This window comes from Cicer arietinum, chromosome 7, assembly GCF_000331145.2.
Source record: "Cicer arietinum cultivar CDC Frontier isolate Library 1 chromosome 7, Cicar.CDCFrontier_v2.0, whole genome shotgun sequence".
NCBI classification, from domain to species: Eukaryota; Viridiplantae; Streptophyta; class Magnoliopsida; order Fabales; family Fabaceae; genus Cicer; species Cicer arietinum.
This window is the reverse complement of record NC_021166.2, coordinates 4,108,531-4,126,604: the sequence shown is the minus strand read 5'-3', so window position 1 is coordinate 4,126,604 and position 18,074 is coordinate 4,108,531. Positions and strand designations below refer to the sequence as shown.

The following is an 18,074-nucleotide window of genomic DNA, read 5'->3' as shown; positions in this document are numbered from 1 at the left end:
CCCTACAATATGGGAAACTTTGGTAAATTGAAGAGGTTTGGAAGAGACGTCAGGATTGTCATTCTTGAAGATTATTCCCAGTGCAGGAGGCTCTAGGCTGAAAGACAGGTAAAGAAAAAACTATAATTCTAGTATAAACTTTCAAGTAAAATAAATATAGATGACAGAAAGGTATAGATAAAAGGCTTAAAAGATAACAAGGTCTAACCCTTCAGTGATGCAATCACCCAAAACAGCATAACCATGACGTGCAATAGGTCGCCATATAGAGACTGGACGGCGGAGGTCACTACCTTTGTCCCACCAAATCCTTTCAAAGTTCGGTGTAGACATATAGCAGTTAGTTGCTTTCGAAATGGACTTGAGGATCTCCCATCCAGATGTATTCATGCTTTTGCTTGTCTGCTGATGATTACTTTCCTGGTCAGAATTAAAATCTGATACTGGACCTATAAGAGGAGCTCGATTTGAATTCCAGAGAAGCAGATGATTTAGGTCGTAAGATCTGCCTTCAAAAGGGCAACCAGTGGAAGAATGCGCAAAAAAAGAACCAATAGCATTGTCAAGGCGCCATATGCTAAATCCAGAGGTAAATTGATTATTTGATGGGATATTAAATATGCAGTCCGAATATTTTGCTGATGTTACAAGATCAGAACGTAAGCAATGAACAACATGATTTGGGGGTGGTTGGTTCCCAACATGGGCTACACAGCCTAGTGCTGTGTATCCTGGGGGCGCAACAGGCATCCAAAGAGAACAATCACTGGCAGCAATCGATTGATCTTCACTTCCACCACCTTGAATATTCTGGAATGACCCAATAAGATGGAAATCAACTGGCTTCCTTACACGACCATATGCGTTACTTACTGCCATTACTGCCTGCGTAGGAGGAATTGGCCTGAAAAGACGTTGAAATATAACATCAACATAGCAAGAATTCAGATCAGAGCCAGAAAAAAGTTTCACAGAAAAAACGACTTGCAAAATAAGAACATCATCACATTTAGTGTAGAATGTAGATGGAACAACAATGTTCACTGTTTTCCTGTATTAAAAAAATATTTTTGGTAATTCAAATCAATCCAGTTATAAGGTAATTTGCATCAAATACAGAAGACCAGAATCTCTCTCTGTGTCTCATTCCATTTATTCTTCATGATATAACTTGCAAGCCTAGTCAAAGACTTATCAACCTTCAAATACCACACGACTTAAATATCTTAAGCATTTTTTGTATACTGATGATACTAACAGGATGGAAAAGTGATGGGACGGTTTAAGCAGTTTTTAATCAATGCAATTGTTGAGAGTCATAAATCGACTAGAGAAGGGGCCTATGTAGTGCTTATATGGCCTGGGAAGTCCCATCTTAGGAAACCTTACAAACCGGTTTTGTTAGGTTTAGTCAGGCCTAAAACCACAAATTTTATGAGCAATTGTGAGTGCCTCTTACCAAACAGAATTTCATAAAAAATGCTGACATTTTTCTTTTCTTGATTTGGTTTACAAAAGAAGGAAGGATAGTACAAAACTACTTTTTAAGACTGAAGGATTGATGCTGAATAACATGAGAAAACAACCCCAGCGTTATGCATTTATAATAACAACTTTACAATAGAAATCCCTTGATTCTAGGAATTAAATCTATCCTATATCAATGAGATATATATGTAGAAATAGAGAATATTTATATAGAAATAAATAAAGGAGATAATAAGTTTGTCACACATGTAAGCTATCATTGGTCATCGAATGGACTTGGTTTAAAACTGAAAATATCTGCAATCTGATCATTAGAACCAATAAAAGAAGTCGTAATTTCGCCAGACATCATCTTCTAACGAATAAAATGACAATCAATCTCAACATGTTTGGTCCACACATGAAAGACTCGATTTGGATGATGTGGAAACGTTGTCTGCATATTATACAGTAGTGAAACTGTTAAAGATGTTTGAGCCATATGAGCTCGCAGTGAGTTCCATAGCTTGATACTTAACCTCCAATTGATGCTGAATAGCATGAGAGAATAGCTCCCATCATTTTTTCTTAAAAATAATAACTGTACAATAGGAGTCCCTTGATTATAGGAATTGAAATTGTCCTATTGAATCTAAATACATCATATACACACTCACACAAGTAAATAGAGATTATTTACATATATGAAAATAAGGGAGATAATATCAAATCAAATATTCTAATGACTACACATATTTCATCAACTACAGATAAAAGTAGAAGTTATCATCTTAAATGATATTTCATTTCATTTTACCGGGTCCAATTTCAGTGTTGACAAAGTTTTATACCAAAAGATTTTCTTGGGTACAATCAATATAAATAAGTCAAAAATATTTGAACAAAAAAAGGATCTGTTTACTTCAGGTGTTTCTTGTTTCCATTTCTACTAATAAGATAAACATGTTATGAATGTTTTTGAAAATGCATTTCAAAAATAAATTTAATATTACTAAAAATTTTAAAAAATGTTAAAACATTGTTGCGTGTCTGGAAATGCAATCTCTCTAGTTAGCTTCCATCTTTCTCACAATTAAAAAGAAAATTGTAACCAAATATCACTCACTTACTCACATACAAAGTAAAAATTGAAAATATAAAATGTTTTCAAAAAGTAAATGGGCCCTATGTATACCTTGATGTCACACAATCTCCTACTACAACGTAATTTGCTGGAGCTTGAGGTCTCCAAAAGGTAATATTGTTGTTGGGACCAGTCTCTGCGAAATAGAGAATACCAAATAGTTCATCGTAAAAACCTATTCTCTCAGCTATGTTATATAAAACATATAACAGTCAGGCTGATAAATTGAATACACAAAAGTAAATAAAAAAAAACTTGATCAGGAATCGACTTAATTAAGAAGAAACCTTTTTCAGACACCCAAATTCGGTCAAAGTTGGTACATGGAACAAGGGGAGTTGCATTTCCAAAATTTAATGCAGCAGATGCCTGACTTTGAAGGTTTAGTATAAGAGATATAGCACTAAGTGAAAGATGAATACAGATGTCTGTTGATAGCAAAGATATATTTGTTTTATCCTTCACAGAAGTATATCCCCCTGAAATATCCACTGGATCTAGAATGATAAGACCAGAACCAGCTTCAACAGTAAAATCCTTCACTAGGGCTCTAATCCATGTATCCTTTTCCTTGGAGGCATACCTACTCAAACAAACGGAGGAATGTTAAAGATCAAATTCTTGCTGAAACAGAAGAGAAACTGAAAGTTGCTTTGCTCAACTGAGCTGATATTGAGGGTCATGAAGGAAAGGAAATATGCAGCATTCCAATACGAAAATTCTTAGCAACAATAATTCCAATTGAGGAACAATTAGCTAAATAAGTGAATCACAATGTCTAATGAGTGGTTACTAGTTAATGGAGTAACAGTATAATGGCATAATTAATAACTTTGGTTAATTGTTCCTCAACTGAATAGATATTTTCCAAGAATTCATAAAGACTAATTATCCCAACAAAATTTAATGTTGTCTCCAAGAACATCTCACATGAAGCTAAGGTCCAACTTTGCACGAATAAGCTTCTCACTATAAGATGAATCATCGAGAAATGACTTAGTACCATCATAGAAGGTGAACTCAGAGGAAACAACCTAACACAAAAGCACAACAGCCATCAGAATAGAAAGAAAACGAACAAAATAGAAAATGAAAAATGTCAAATCAAGTTCTTTTCAACGTGTTGTATTGAAAAGGGAAAACACAATTAACACAGCAAAAAACACAATGCAAGCTATCTACACTAAACCAATTTTTGGAGCTTCTTATCGTAGACTTAGATTGCTAATGAAACAAATCAAGGATAATTGCTGATTCAGTTTGACGCAAACTGATAGGTTAGACATGACAATCAAAGATGGTCATGTAGAACAGCAACAAAGAACCATGGGAAATTTACGAATCCATTCCAATTTTAATACTCAAATTAAACAAGGTTGTTAAGTTCCGAAAGACAGATTATGCCTCGAATAATAGCTCTGACAACAAAAAAAACAACTAGGGAAGCAATGAAATCTTTACACGCAAGAATTGTAATTCAGAAGAGATATGTAATCCTAATTCAATTAAGAGATAAGATATCTCAAAACAAGTAAACTCTTAATATCAAATTATAGATTATTGATAATCGAACTCTCCTAAATTACAATCGCAAATTACATATACATCATAAATTAATCACTCCCCTACAATCTATTCTCTGCATAATGGCTTATCATTGCAACGAGTCCACTTGTCTTCTAGTTGCTTAAAAACTACTTACTCTAGTTGCTTAAAAACTACTTTCAGCAGAGGAAAAGAGAAAAGCTATTAGGTGAGTCAAAAAAATTTCTATGGAAGCACAACCACTCTCCATCTATGAAATGGAAATTGAAGAGAAGCAGACTAGGACACGATAACCCCAACCAATTTACTACCTATTGCTAGAACGTGGTTTTGATGACCTGAATGAAATTGCAAAGAATAAATGCACACAAGTTTTGATTAAAAGCATAAGCATGCATAGAGATCCAATAAAGATTATGGTAACAACTAAAAGGCATGTAAGGTCTCGGGCAGCGTTGAAAGCTTTGTGCATATTATTCTCGTAAATCCGAAAGCATACTACCTGGGTTTCAAACGTAAAACTTTGAGTTCCGTATGATTCACTTTGAGAATATAAGGAAGATCCTGATGTTTGATCCATGCTATCTAGGCTATTCTCATCACCAGAAGACAAATTGCCTGGAACAACAATGTCAACACCGTCTTCAATAGAGATTGAGTAGCTGCTATCATTACTCAAGTATGTATACTTCCTTAGAAGAGAACCATTCTGATAGAAAAAACAAAGATGTAAGCTTCTAATTGCAGCAACTGCTATCTCTAATACGACAAAATATGTTTTTTTAGAAATTCTCTCATTCACTAAAATTCAGTATCTATTACCTATTTCTCTGTTCCTATTTGATCAAAGAAGAAATTTTTAGAAAGAAAGAAAATATATCAGTAGAAATAAAGATGAAACAAGACATTCTCCTTGACAAGGTGACAAAAGATTAAACAGCAGAAACAAACAAAATGTAACACAAGTCTCAAAGAGAAACCCTGAAACCAACCTAACCTAACAACATTTTGAAGGTCTTAGAAACCTCAAGCATTGCTCTCTACATTAAGAACATTAAAGAACAGCAAATATTGAACGCTACAATAAACCATTTCCCCTCCTATGTTCTACTAAAACTGTTGAGTCCCACATCAATGAGATATGGTTAGAAAAAGTGTTTATATAAGGGGAGACATCCCTCGCCTTACAACCCAATTTTGTAGGCGTTGAATGAGAGAAAACAAGAGAGGTATACAGCAAATCCATGTGTTTGAACTACACATCGAAGTCAATTTTATATAAACTCAAAGATTTAACTACAAAAGATATAGGAGATATTATCCCTATTTGCACGATATGATATGTTTATATAATAAAATAAATATTACAGTATATTTTCAGTAGTAGGGTTGAGTTAGGCCTATTAAATTATTAAATTTTTATATTGGATCTAACTCATCCTTACAAAATTGGCTCGTAAGGTAAGGGGTCTCTCTCTTAGTAAACTCATTTCAAGCCTTACGCCCTCATGCCCAACACTATTGGGCTTTGTGTGTCGATATAATTGGTAGGTGGCCCAATCAATACCCTCACTCCCAACACTATTGGGCTGGTTCGTCAATATAATTTGTAAGTGGCCCGCTCGATAAGCTTTGATACCGTACTAAGTTTTTATATTGGGCCTAACTCATCCTTACTAAATTGGCTTGTAAGATGAGGGGTGCCTTTGTTTATAAACTCATTTCAAACCTTATCTTCATTCAATAATATTGAAGATATACATTTTGCTACGTGTCATCAGTATTAATCAGATCGTGGAAGCTCTTGATTCCTGAACGCTCTTTACGGAGTTAATGGCGCCCAAAAATTAAATAGGAATTGGAAAAAAAATTAATTACAGACTAACAAAAAGCATATTACCTCAATTTTAACATTAACAAATCGCAATCTTTTGCCATGTCCAATGACTATAATTGGTCTAAACCTTGTGCTGCGGACGTCTTTGGTATCTGTTTCAACAGATAAACAAATAACCTTTCCACAACCGTCGTACGTATATTCATCAATGCCTACACAATCTGCAACTAACTGTTTAGATGGGGAGAGGTGCACCATATCTTCTTCCTGCTTGTAAACTGCTTCCATCAGCACGATGCTACTGTTTCTACTAATGGGATCATTCTTTGGATCCATTGTTTCTTCTCGTCCAGTTAGTGCTCCCAGAGCAGGCACAAAAAACTCTGCCACTGCAAGAAGAAAATCTGGCACAACAAGGACTCGAGGTTGCTGAACACGAATTACAAATGATTGGGATGACATCCGCCATCTATAGTCCATCAAGAACATTGTTGAAATGGGTGCATCATCTATTCCAGCTTCACTGGTTGTCCTTCGGAAGCTACCTGGGTTAAAGGAAAAGGGAACCTTAACAGTAACGGATTGTTTGAAAGCATCAGTAGACGATCCAAGCATCAGACGCATTTCAGGTTTTGTATCAGGACGAACATCTAGTATAGAAAACTTTGGAATTGTCACAAAGAGATCTGTCTCTGATAAAGATGTCATCCGATATGAAACCCAGAGACCTTCCAGCTGCATAAATATTGCAGTTAAATAAATGAGAATGAAAGGTTATCACATATAATTCAGACAGACCAAGCTGACAAAAAAGCTTATCCATTTAGTTAAAATACAATTTAAACACTGAGAAACTGTCATGGAAACAACTTCATTTGTATATATAGATATGTGAATCATCTGGGTAGAATGTACACACTCACGGCAATATGAGCCAATGGAGACTCCCCGTCAGTGCCATTACAAAGCTCCAGCAAGGCATGGTTCACAACAACAGCTATAATTGTAACTGTCTGTGACAATAGATTTTGGCTGTTCAGGTTAACCTTATCAACCAGAAGCTTAATAGTATCCTTCGAACCAGATTTTCCACCACGAAAGCTAGCAGGAAGCCTTGGTTGTTCTGATAAATTCATGTATGTACAATCCAAAATCACCTTATATTCTTTATCAGACATTATACCATGCAGTAGATCCACCTGCTTAAGAGATCATATTATTATCCAAAAAAAATGGCATTTTTAATGAAATACAAGAATTAAAGCATGCAACATAACTATTTTCGATATGAAAGCATTGTGAAACTATACTACTTGAAAATCAATTTCTGTCTGGAACTTGTATAAAATAATTTCCACTTTAATTACCAGTTATATGTGAATCTTTTGTACAGTAAACTTTTTTAAATATAAGATAATTTTAAAATCATTTTTAAAAACAAATTTAAAATAATCTCTATAAAATATCTATTATTTCTCAATAACTAATTAGAACGACAGAGAGGACTTGGGCATAATTTTAATTCTTTGTAAATCATATTTTTTTTTATAAGTGGGGGTCAGCATTCTATTTCTAGTCTTCTTCCTCCCCTAATTACCAGTACAACAGCCTCGTATCCTCAACGATATAATCTTTCTTATTCAGTAACCTCTTTTTCTTAAAAAAGTTCAATTTCAAATATATCTAAATCCTACTCTAGTCAGCTCTACCAGAAAATATTTAATAAATCTTGTCTGAAAACTTACTCTAAAAATTATATTTTCATCTAGTTCTATGCATTTGGTAGAAAAATTTGTTGAAAATTTTGACACACCACACTTATCAATTCATTTAGACGCCTGAAAGAAAGGTAGTTTTACACATTTTGAGGGAAATAAAAAAACAACTATTAGACATTTGAGTTTGAAGTTACCTTCACTTCAAGTGAAAATGTTGGGACTTTTCGAAAAACATCTCTCAAGCTTCGACGGACAAAGATATCAAGTCCTTGACCTTCCCGTATCATTGGTTTCCCAAGACAACCATCAATTCCAACAGACATGTTAATACCCAGAATCTGTAATTCATTTGAAGTCAGGAATTTTCATAAATTTTAATTGCGATAGCTCATATGCAAGAAATGTGTACCTGAGCATGGAGAAGGTCAATATGCACAGCTGAAGGATCTTCTTCTCGAGATCCATGCCAACTGAATTCATTTTTAATCTGAAGCTTTCCCAGGTCAAGTTGTATAAAACTGGAAATGAATAAAGCAATTACATTTCAGCTTGTAAGATACAAAACCATTCATAACTAAGGAGGAGGAGAAAACCTGAATTTCAACACAACATACAGTGAATATAAGCATTATCTGAGCATAATCTTTTCACCTAACTACTTAACCTTTTAATGTAGTTAGTTCCTTAAACTTTTTATTATTAGAAGAGGAGAAGAAAACTGAAAGAAATATCGTCAGTAAAAAAAAAAGAGAATATAATTAGCCATGAATTCAACTTTCTGCCTCTAGATGTTTCTAATACACCTGTTTCCCTTTGTAATATACAATTACAGGTAAAGTCTCAAACCAGTCTATTATTAACAACAACGAAAATAACATCCACCAATTGATATTTATTTATAGACCAATAATTCTTCCAAGAAAACCCTAATATTGATCTGTTAAATCTTATGCCTTCCTTTTATCCTGCATTAAAGAAACTGCCCCTACCCACAATCCACCATAATTTCATATGTAGTCCATCATCAAAATGAAAAGCAACCACAGGAAAGAAATAAACATAATTCATTTGTTGAAATATCTTGTCATTATTAGAACTATTCATCTTCTTTAAATTTTTTTATTTTCTTTATATCACTCCTAAACCTAAGGAGCTCAGTAATTGTATTGTCTCCTATAAAAGGAGCTCCTGTTTGTCAGAATAATACCACAATTATCAATAATATTTCACTATATGGTATTATGTGCCCTAGGTTTTTGATCTAGGCAAAATGGATGAACCACCCCTTTTGGTGACAAGCCCTAACCGGCTCCTTCGTGAGTAACCTTACCTGCGTTGGAAACTCAACCGACGGCACAACAGATGGAAGTATTGGTCGCAGCGGCAACCATGGTGTATTTCAGGATTTGATCTCGGGGAAGATAATTGGCAGTGCTAAGTAAAGTGGTGGACTCTACTATCTTGAAGCTGGACCTAAAAACTGACACCTTAGTTTTAAATATTTAAAGTCTCTATTTCCAAAACTTCTTGTTAATCAAGATATTTCCACATTTCAATGTGAAATTACGAGTTTGCTAAACATTATCGAAATTCGTTTCCAGTACATGAGTATAAACCTTCAAAATCTTTTTTGGTGATTCATAGTGATGTCTGGGGGTCTAATAGGATAAGTTCTTTATCTAACAAAAGATGGGTTATCACCTTTACAGATGATCATACCAGACTTTGTTGGGTGTACTTTTTAAAAGAACAATCATAAGGTAGCTCAGATAATAAAAACTTTTTGTAAATTGGTGCAGACACAATTTAACTTTCAAATACAAGTGTTTAGAACTGACAATGAAACTGAATACTTTTAACACAGTTGTGGGAATTTTTTTTATAGAAAATGGAATTGTTCATCAAAGCTCATATGTTAACTCACCTCAACAAAATGGAACTGCAGAGAGAAAACATCGACACCTTCTTGAGGTGGCACGAGCATTACTCATCTCTAACAATGTTCCAAAATATTTGTGGGGTGAGGCTGTCTTAACAACTGCTCATTTGATTAATCGCATGCCATTGCGTGTGTTACAATTTCAAACACCTTTTCAAATTTTCTTGAAACACCTTTTCAAACACCCTACATTTGAAAATTTTTGGATGCACGACTTTTGTTCATGAACATAAGCATCTTAGTGAACTTGAACCCCGTGCTATTAAATGTGTTTTTCTTGGCTACTATTCCATTCAGAAAGGTTATAAATGTTTTAATCCAAGTACAAAGAAAGTGTTTGTCACAATGGATGTTATCTTTTTTGAGAACAAACCTTTTTTTAAGAAGAATCATCTTCGGGGGGAAAGTTAAGTGAAAATGATTCCATTCAATTTTATGAAAATCCGATTTTTCCAAAAAATGCGTATACATCACATAATTATGTTACTGTTGCACCTACAAATATTGCCTCAGAAACAATAAGTGATTCTACTTCTACCATTAGTAAGGGTTTTACCGAATTTGAGGCAACAATTAAAGAAAATGTTTTTCCGAAACTTAATTTAGAAAAAAACCGACTATCACCATATAAGAATCCTTGCGATGAAACAGAAAAAACAATTTTGAAGAGGGTGACCAAACTTGGAAAGGAAAGGTATATGTAAGAAGGAACCAAGATCCATCAGTGGAATACCCCATTCCTTAGCTCAACCAAGAATTTGAACCGAGTGAAAGTCAACCAACTGAAACATGTAAAGTTCTTATTAATCCCACTCCTAAATACACTGATCTAGATGTTCCCATAGCCTTTAGGAAACCTATTAGATCATGTACTAGACACCCCATGTATAATTTCATATCTTATTCAAACTTGTCCTCCTCTTTTGTAACTTTTACCTCTCACTTGTCTTGCATAGAGATTCCAAAGAATGTATAAGATGCTCTAGAGGTTCCAAAGTGGAAGGAAGTTGTTCTTGAGAAGATGAAAGCTCTTAAAAAGAATAAAACTTGGAGTGTCACAACTCTACAAGCTGGTAAAAGAACTGGGGGTTGCAAGTTGGTGTTTACAGTGAAGTACAACTCTGATGGATCAATTGAAAGGTACAAAGCTAGGTTGGTTGCTAAAGGATTTACTCAGACCTACGACATAGACTACTCAGAGACCTTTGCCCTTGTTGCTAAGCTTAATAAAGTCAAAATTCTCTTATCTCTTGCTACTAATTTGGACTGGTCGCTCCACCAATTAAATGTTAAAAATGCATTCCTCAATGGTGATTTAGAAGAAGTGTATATGGACTGCCCTCCAAGTTTTGAAGACAAATTTGGGTCCAAAGTATGCAAACTAAGGAAGTCTTTGTATGGACTAATACAGTCTCTGAGAGCGTGGTTTGAAAATTTTACTCGGTCAATAAAGAAATAGGGATATACTCAAGGGCAAGCTGATCATACCTTGAGCACAAAGTTTAGCTCAAATGGAATGATAACTGTTTTAATAGTGTATTTGATGGTTCTTACTAGTGATGATGTCGCAAAAATGGAGAAACTAAAGAAAAGTTTAACTGCAGATTTGAAATCAAAGAATTGGGTCTCCTAAAATACTTTCTTGGCATGGAAGTGGCGAGATAAAAAAGGGAGATAGTAGTCTCTCAAAGAAAATATGTTCTAGAACTCTTACAAGAAACAGGTATGAGAAGTTGTAAACTAGCTGACCCTGCAATGGACCCAAATGCCAAACTTGGGAGAAAAGAGACAACCCAGTTGATACTAGATGATATCAGAGGTTAGTTGGAAAACTGATATATTTGGCTCATACTCGTCCTAACATTGTCTTCTTTGTTAGTGTCATGCATGCCCCATATGAAGAACATCTCGAAGCAATTTACAAAATCTTGAGATATTTGAAGGCAACTCCTGCCAAATGACTGTTCTTCAAAAAGACCAATGATAAAAATGTGGCAATATTTACCGATGGAGATTGGGCAAGATCTGTTATAGATAGGAAGTCAACTTCAGGGTATTGCACATATGTGTGGGGGAACTTGGTAACTTGAAGAAGTAAGATGCAAGAAGAGTGCCGAAGCTGAGTTTAGGGCAATGGCATAAGGAATTTGTGAAGGTACGTGGATTCTTAGAGTTTTGAAAGAACTTAAGATAGTGGTGGAACTTCCACTGAAGTTATACTGTAATAACAAGGTCGCTATAAGCACATTGAGATAGATCGTCACTTCATAACAAAGAAAATTGATTTTGGTATTCTTTGCTTGCCATTCGTTCCTTCCAATCAACAAACACCAGACATATTGACCAAGAGCTTGACCATGACAAGTTTTGAACATTTGATAAGCAAATTAGGCATGATTGATATCTATGCACCAACTTGAGGGGGGTGTTGAAATATCTTGTCATTATTAGAACTATTAATCTTTTTTCAGTTTTTTTTTTCTTCCTCCTTTATATCACTCCTAAATTTAAGGAGTTGAGTAATTGTATTTTCTCCTATAATAAGAGCCCCTATTTGTCAGAATAATATACAACAATTATCAATAATATTTCACTATATCAATTTTAACCACCCTTTTTCCACCTGAAACTCTCAGATGTGTCCCACTAAAGCATACACAACACAAATGCTTAAGCATACTATATCACATTTGTTGTAATTTAATAGACAGTCAGTTATGTGATTATTCACATAATGCAGTTTCTGTCGGACTATTTTTGGAGGTTTACACTGAGTGCCTAGACCATCATAAAATATCACTAACCACATTGGAAAAGAAAATATTGTTAGAGCATGCCATAAACAGATTTAAAGATTGACTAACTCTTTGCTCATTGAGTTCCTTGGAACAACAATAATCGGTGTGTCAAGAGCAAGATCCAGCTTGAGAGCAGTAGCTCCATCTATTTCATATTTCTGAATCAACCATTCAAATCCTCCAACTTTATCAACAAGTTTGATTGCTTCTTCAGTATGAGGGGAGGCCAGTTCCATAAAGTACACCGTTATCTATTGAAGTTAACCATGAATGAATTTAGTAATTTCTTTCTTCTTTTTTTTAAAAAAAGAAATATGTCAACTGTGGATGAAGCCATAGATCATGTGGATTTAAAATTCTATCAAAAAAAGTGCCAAAAAACTGTCTTAAAGCAGGAGAAAGGTACAGACTTTAATTTATGACTCCAAGTTTATTAAATTTTTTGAGCATACCTCTTGCACAAATCTATAAAGGAAAACAATGCGAACAGCTGAAAGTTGACCTTGTAAGCTGTAATCATATCCTTCATAATCATCGTCTTCAGCACTATAAGAATTAAATTTGAACTGAAAAGAAAAATCAGATACAAATAACTCAAATGAAGACAACAAGAGGAATAGGCTATCGGTGAGGGATTTGCATAAAGGTTGAAGGTTCAAATTTCATTGTGATCATGGTACACAAAAACAGTAAAATCTCCTTTCAAAGCATAAATGATAATACGAATAAACAAGTGTTACTTTGAAATTAGTTAGCATAATAAATTATCATAAAATAATTTCAAATTAAAACTTATTATACAATGTTAAATGTGTTTGAGTCTCACTCCCAAATGCTAAAATAAAGGATGAGGGGTGTCCAAACACAGATAAGCATTGCATGTCCTAGAACTATAACGTGGGTCACAGCAATTTCAATACGTGAGCTGAGGTCCAATTCCCATACGGCCAGCAAAATCCCGCTCCGATACCATCTTAGTTAGAATATAGGTAAAACTCAAATACAAAAGCTAGCTCGTGCGGTGAGGGGGCTGCCCTCTTGACATTACTAAAATACAAAACAAAAATTAATTTTAGTTGACCATCTAACTGTCAACATATTAATATTGAAAATTCCCAGTTGGGTGAGTGTATTTATAATTTTTAAAATAGATTGCTCATTCGTTCATTAATGTAGTAAAAAAAACACAAATGATTTCATATCTAGTAGTTCGATTTTATTTAAAAAAAATGCAAGTTAGGAATACTAATTTGGAGCTGAATAGCTTCGGAGATTAGCTACAACCCTTGATTACATACATTAAGTCTGCCATCTATGTTGTTCAGTCTCGAATAGCGGAGTACAACGATCGACCCCAAAAGTGGGTTAGCAGGGAGCGGCATGACCGCTATTTGATATATATATATATCATGCTGCGCTGGATTATGTGCTATGCTAATAGCATATTTATATCACAAGAGTTTCATTGGTTTATCCCACTTTATCTTAAGCTCCTCCAAAATAATCTTCGACCATAGTAACTCACATATCCCTTATGCCAGCGCTAGATCTAGATACCACATTTTACTTCTTACTCTTCCAAGTCACAAGATTCCCACATAGAAAAATACAATATCCTGTGATTGATCTTCTATCTACAATTGACCCTCATAGTCAGCATCAGTATATGCTTCAAGACCCACATTTCCATTCTGTCTGAACAAAATTCCTCTTCCTGGAGTTCTTTTCAAATATTGCACGATTCTGAGTGTAACTTGCAAGTGTACCTCCTTTGTTTGGTGCATGAATTGACTAACTAGGCTTAGAGCGAAGGCAACATCAAATCTAGTATGTGACAAATATATTAGTCTTCCAACTAATCTTTGGTACATTTCCTTGTCAACTGCCAATGTCTTCTTCTGCATTTCTTAACTTTAATTTGGATCGGTTGGTGTACTCGCTGGCTTGCATGTTGTCTTGCTCGTTTCTTGCAGAAGATAAGTGATGTATTTTTGTTGGATATGAAAATCCCTTTCTGGGACTGAGCCACTTCAATTCCCAAGAAATACTTCAATTTTTCCAAGGTTTTAATCTCAAATTCCTTGGCTAGGTGTTGTTGCTCCTTTTCATTATCACCGGTCACTATAATGATGTCCACATATACTAATAATATTGTTACTCCCCCTGACTCAGAGTGTTTGAAGCCTAGACCCACCATGACTCTACCAAAACCTCTCAAACCACGCTCGTGGCGATTGTTTAAGCCCATCTAAAGCTTTTTTAGCTTACAAACGGTGTTGGTAGCAATATGCTCACTGTACCCAGGCGGTAAGTCCATATAAATCTCTTCTTCTAGATCTCCATAGAGGAAGGTGTTGACATATAGCAATCAGATATGATATAATCGTGTTTATTAGTTGATTTTCTATTGAAGTTTATTTGTATTTTGGGAAAGAATCAAATCACTCTGATTTGATTTATTTCCTAATTTATTTTTCCTTTCTTCTCTGCATTCATTAGATAGCTGACAACATTGTATATAGATATGTTTGTACTGTTTCAGTTTCAACATAATAAGAAATTTTTCTTCCATCTTGTTTTAACCTAGCTGCACCCTAAAACACAAGATATTTTTTACATCAAATTGGTGCAAGTTCCAACTATAATTAGCTGCTAGAGATAATATCACCTTGACGGTATTCATTTTTGCAACCGAAGCAAATGTTTCCAAGTAATCCACTCCATACATTTGAGAAAATCTTTTAGCTACCAACCTTACTTTGCACCTCTTAATAGACCCATCAACCTTGTACTTTACAATGTATATCCACTTGCATCTTACAGGTTTCTTTCCATTTGGTAGAGGGGTCAAATCCCAAGTACCATTCTTGTCCAGTGCTTCCATTTCCAAGTCCATGCCTTGTTTCCATTTTCAGTCAGACAATGCTTCAGATAGAAAGGTAGGTATAATGGTGGTGTTCAGGCTTGTGAGGAAGACTTTATGGATAGGTAAAAATTGTTCAAAGCATAATTAGTTGGATAAAAGGTAGAGCAGTTTATTGGTACACGTCCTAGTATTTTTCCTAAGGACAATTGGAATATGAAGGTCACCATAAGTTGGTGGTATGTTAGATTCTAATTCCTGTGATTGGGAAGATTCATAGATTGGATCACTAGAGTTTGTAGCGTCAGGGGAAGTTACCTTGTGTAAGGTCGAATTGGAGCCATGGAAGTGAATAGATTTCGAAATGACATTTGTTCTTCTTGTATATTCTAGATTCTTTCCATATCTTACATTAATGTCATCATTTCCATGAGACAGAGAATTTGTAGCGTTTTTGGGTAGAAGAGTACCCGATAAAGACAGATTTTAAGACTCTAAGATCAAGTTTCCCTCTACTATCACTATGAGTATGGACAAATGACGCACACCCAAATATTTTGGGAGTAAGATTACTACTGGTGGACACATTAGGGTAGAACGAGGACATGGCCTCAATGGGAGTTTTGTAGGCAAGGACATTAGAAGGTAATCAGTTAATAAGATACAATGCAGTTAAAACTGCTTCTCCCCAAAATTTATTGGGAACATTATTTTGAAATAACATTGCTCGAGTTTGATCTAACAAGTGCCCATTTTTTCTCTCAGCAATCCCATTTTGTTGGGCTGTTTTAACCCATGAGAACTCATGATTAAAGTAATCTTTGGCATTATCAAACTTGATTCTCTTAATACACGCTCCGAATTGGTTTTTATCATGTAGAAGAACTGTACAAACACATAACTGACATCAGATTTTTGTTTTAACAAGTAACCCAAGTACATTCATCATTAAATGTTACAAACCAACGGACTCCTGATGAATTTAGAACATTAGAGGGACCCCATACGTTAGCATCAAATAAACAAAATGGGAGTATTCGATTACTAACTGGAAAAGGTACACGCTTGTGTTTAGCAAGCTCACACACCTCATAGTGAAGATTTTCTACCTCTAATTTTTTGAAGAGGGAAGGAAACAATTGTTTTATGACTCTAAATGAAGGATTTAGAAAGAAAAGAAGATTTCGTATTGCTTAGAAAATTTGGAGGAAGATTTTGATTATCCAAATAATATAGACCATTCCATTCTCTAGCATTACCAATTGTCCTCCTTGAGTTCTTGTCTTGAAAGACACAATTTTTTATAAACAACAACATTACATGATAGGTCTTCTGCTAGTTTTTGTATGGAAATTAAGCTAATGGACAATTTAGGAATATGAAGGACATTTCTTAGAGTTATAGATGAGTTTATTTAGACATCTCATTGAATTGTTGCAGTTAAAAAAGAGTATTATCTTCTGTGGATATTTTCTTGTTGCTAGGACAAGGTGAATAAGTGGAGAAGTGTTTAGATAAGGGTGTCATGCGGTCAATGGCTCCAAAATCCAATATTGGTTATAGGTTGTATCTGAAGCATTAAGTCTAAAAGAAAATTGAAACTTACCAAGAGGAAGTGTACTTGTATATACCAGAGAACTAGGATCGGTTTCTCTACTTCATCTTCATTGAGTTGGTCCAATTCAATTTTTCTTTCTTTAACTGCCATATCCATAAAATCGTCGGACAAACAATATTAGAGACGAACGATTGATCTATCAAACAAAACAAACTTCAAACGTCCAAAAAATATCCACACTCTGTATGTGTGCTATAGTGGTCCAATAGAAAAGTCTGAGCAAAAACCGCGTGAGCTTCAAATGGCCCACAAACAAAAGTGCTTTGATCAAAAAGTGAACCCTGAAAACAAAACGAGAAACGGCTGGTCTACAGCATGGTTGAAAACGGTGCTGAAAGGAGGTCTAGAACGCGGTTAAACTAACATGAACAATAACGGTGTCAATATTGAACACACTATGGCAGCAAACAGGCCAAAAAGAAATCTCAAGTTGCTACAATGAAGGCAGCAAAAATGGCCACAATGAAGGTGGCTAAGTTTTCAAGAAAATAGAAACTGCAATGAAGACGGTAGGTTTATGGGGAAGCGAGACTCCCAAGGACCGAGAGCTCTGATGCCATCAATAATTATCAGATATATATAGAAAATATGTTGACAATACATCAGATATATATAGATTACTAAACAACCAAATCCTATAAGTAATCATCTATAACTAAATCCATATAACTGAATCCCTATACTTGAGGGATATAAAACTTTTTGACAATTTCTATTTTTATTATTTTATATTAAATTGTATAGATGATGTGAAATTTTACACACAGACACACACAAGGAACACAAGGAGTCTCTAAAAGGTTGGTTCACGTTCATGGGAAAAGAAAACAAACCTTTATAAGGGAGTCTACACCAGGATTACGTATGTCACAAAGCCAATCCCAACATTGATCTGTTCCAAGGGACATATCACAGAGTCTAAAATTTCCTAATGTTCCATCAATAGAAAGAGAACTTGGGTGAACCTTCACAAGAGAAATAAATAATTTTAGATTTTGCACATGACAACAAATAGAAAACATCAATGCGTTCATAGCAATATAAAATAGAAAAGAATAATTTCCAAAAACCTAGGAAACATTGGGTATAGAAAGACACCAAAGAAGGAGAAAGGAGCGACCAGCTATTAGAAAGTAAGTCTTTAC

The 18,074-nt window shown here is 34.8% G+C and overlaps 1 protein-coding gene across 1 annotated transcript in view; it reads right to left on the bottom strand.

The window, feature by feature from the left end:
* LOC101488675 (uncharacterized) overlaps positions 1-18,074 on the bottom strand; it is a 71,000-nt gene that overhangs the window by 13,190 nt on the left and 39,736 nt on the right. Inside the window, exons 28-40 of the mRNA XM_073363846.1 lie at positions 17,763-17,894; positions 12,901-13,014; positions 12,515-12,699; positions 8,121-8,229; positions 7,906-8,049; positions 6,917-7,192; positions 6,057-6,728; positions 4,659-4,865; positions 3,542-3,645; positions 2,899-3,194; positions 2,663-2,747; positions 209-904; positions 2-97 (exon numbers count right to left, since the gene is read on the bottom strand). Coding sequence (XP_073219947.1) covers positions 2-97; positions 209-904; positions 2,663-2,747; positions 2,899-3,194; positions 3,542-3,645; positions 4,659-4,865; positions 6,057-6,728; positions 6,917-7,192; positions 7,906-8,049; positions 8,121-8,229; positions 12,515-12,699; positions 12,901-13,014; positions 17,763-17,894 — 3,116 coding nt within the window. The remainder of the gene's footprint in view (position 1; positions 98-208; positions 905-2,662; positions 2,748-2,898; positions 3,195-3,541; positions 3,646-4,658; positions 4,866-6,056; positions 6,729-6,916; positions 7,193-7,905; positions 8,050-8,120; positions 8,230-12,514; positions 12,700-12,900; positions 13,015-17,762; positions 17,895-18,074) is intronic.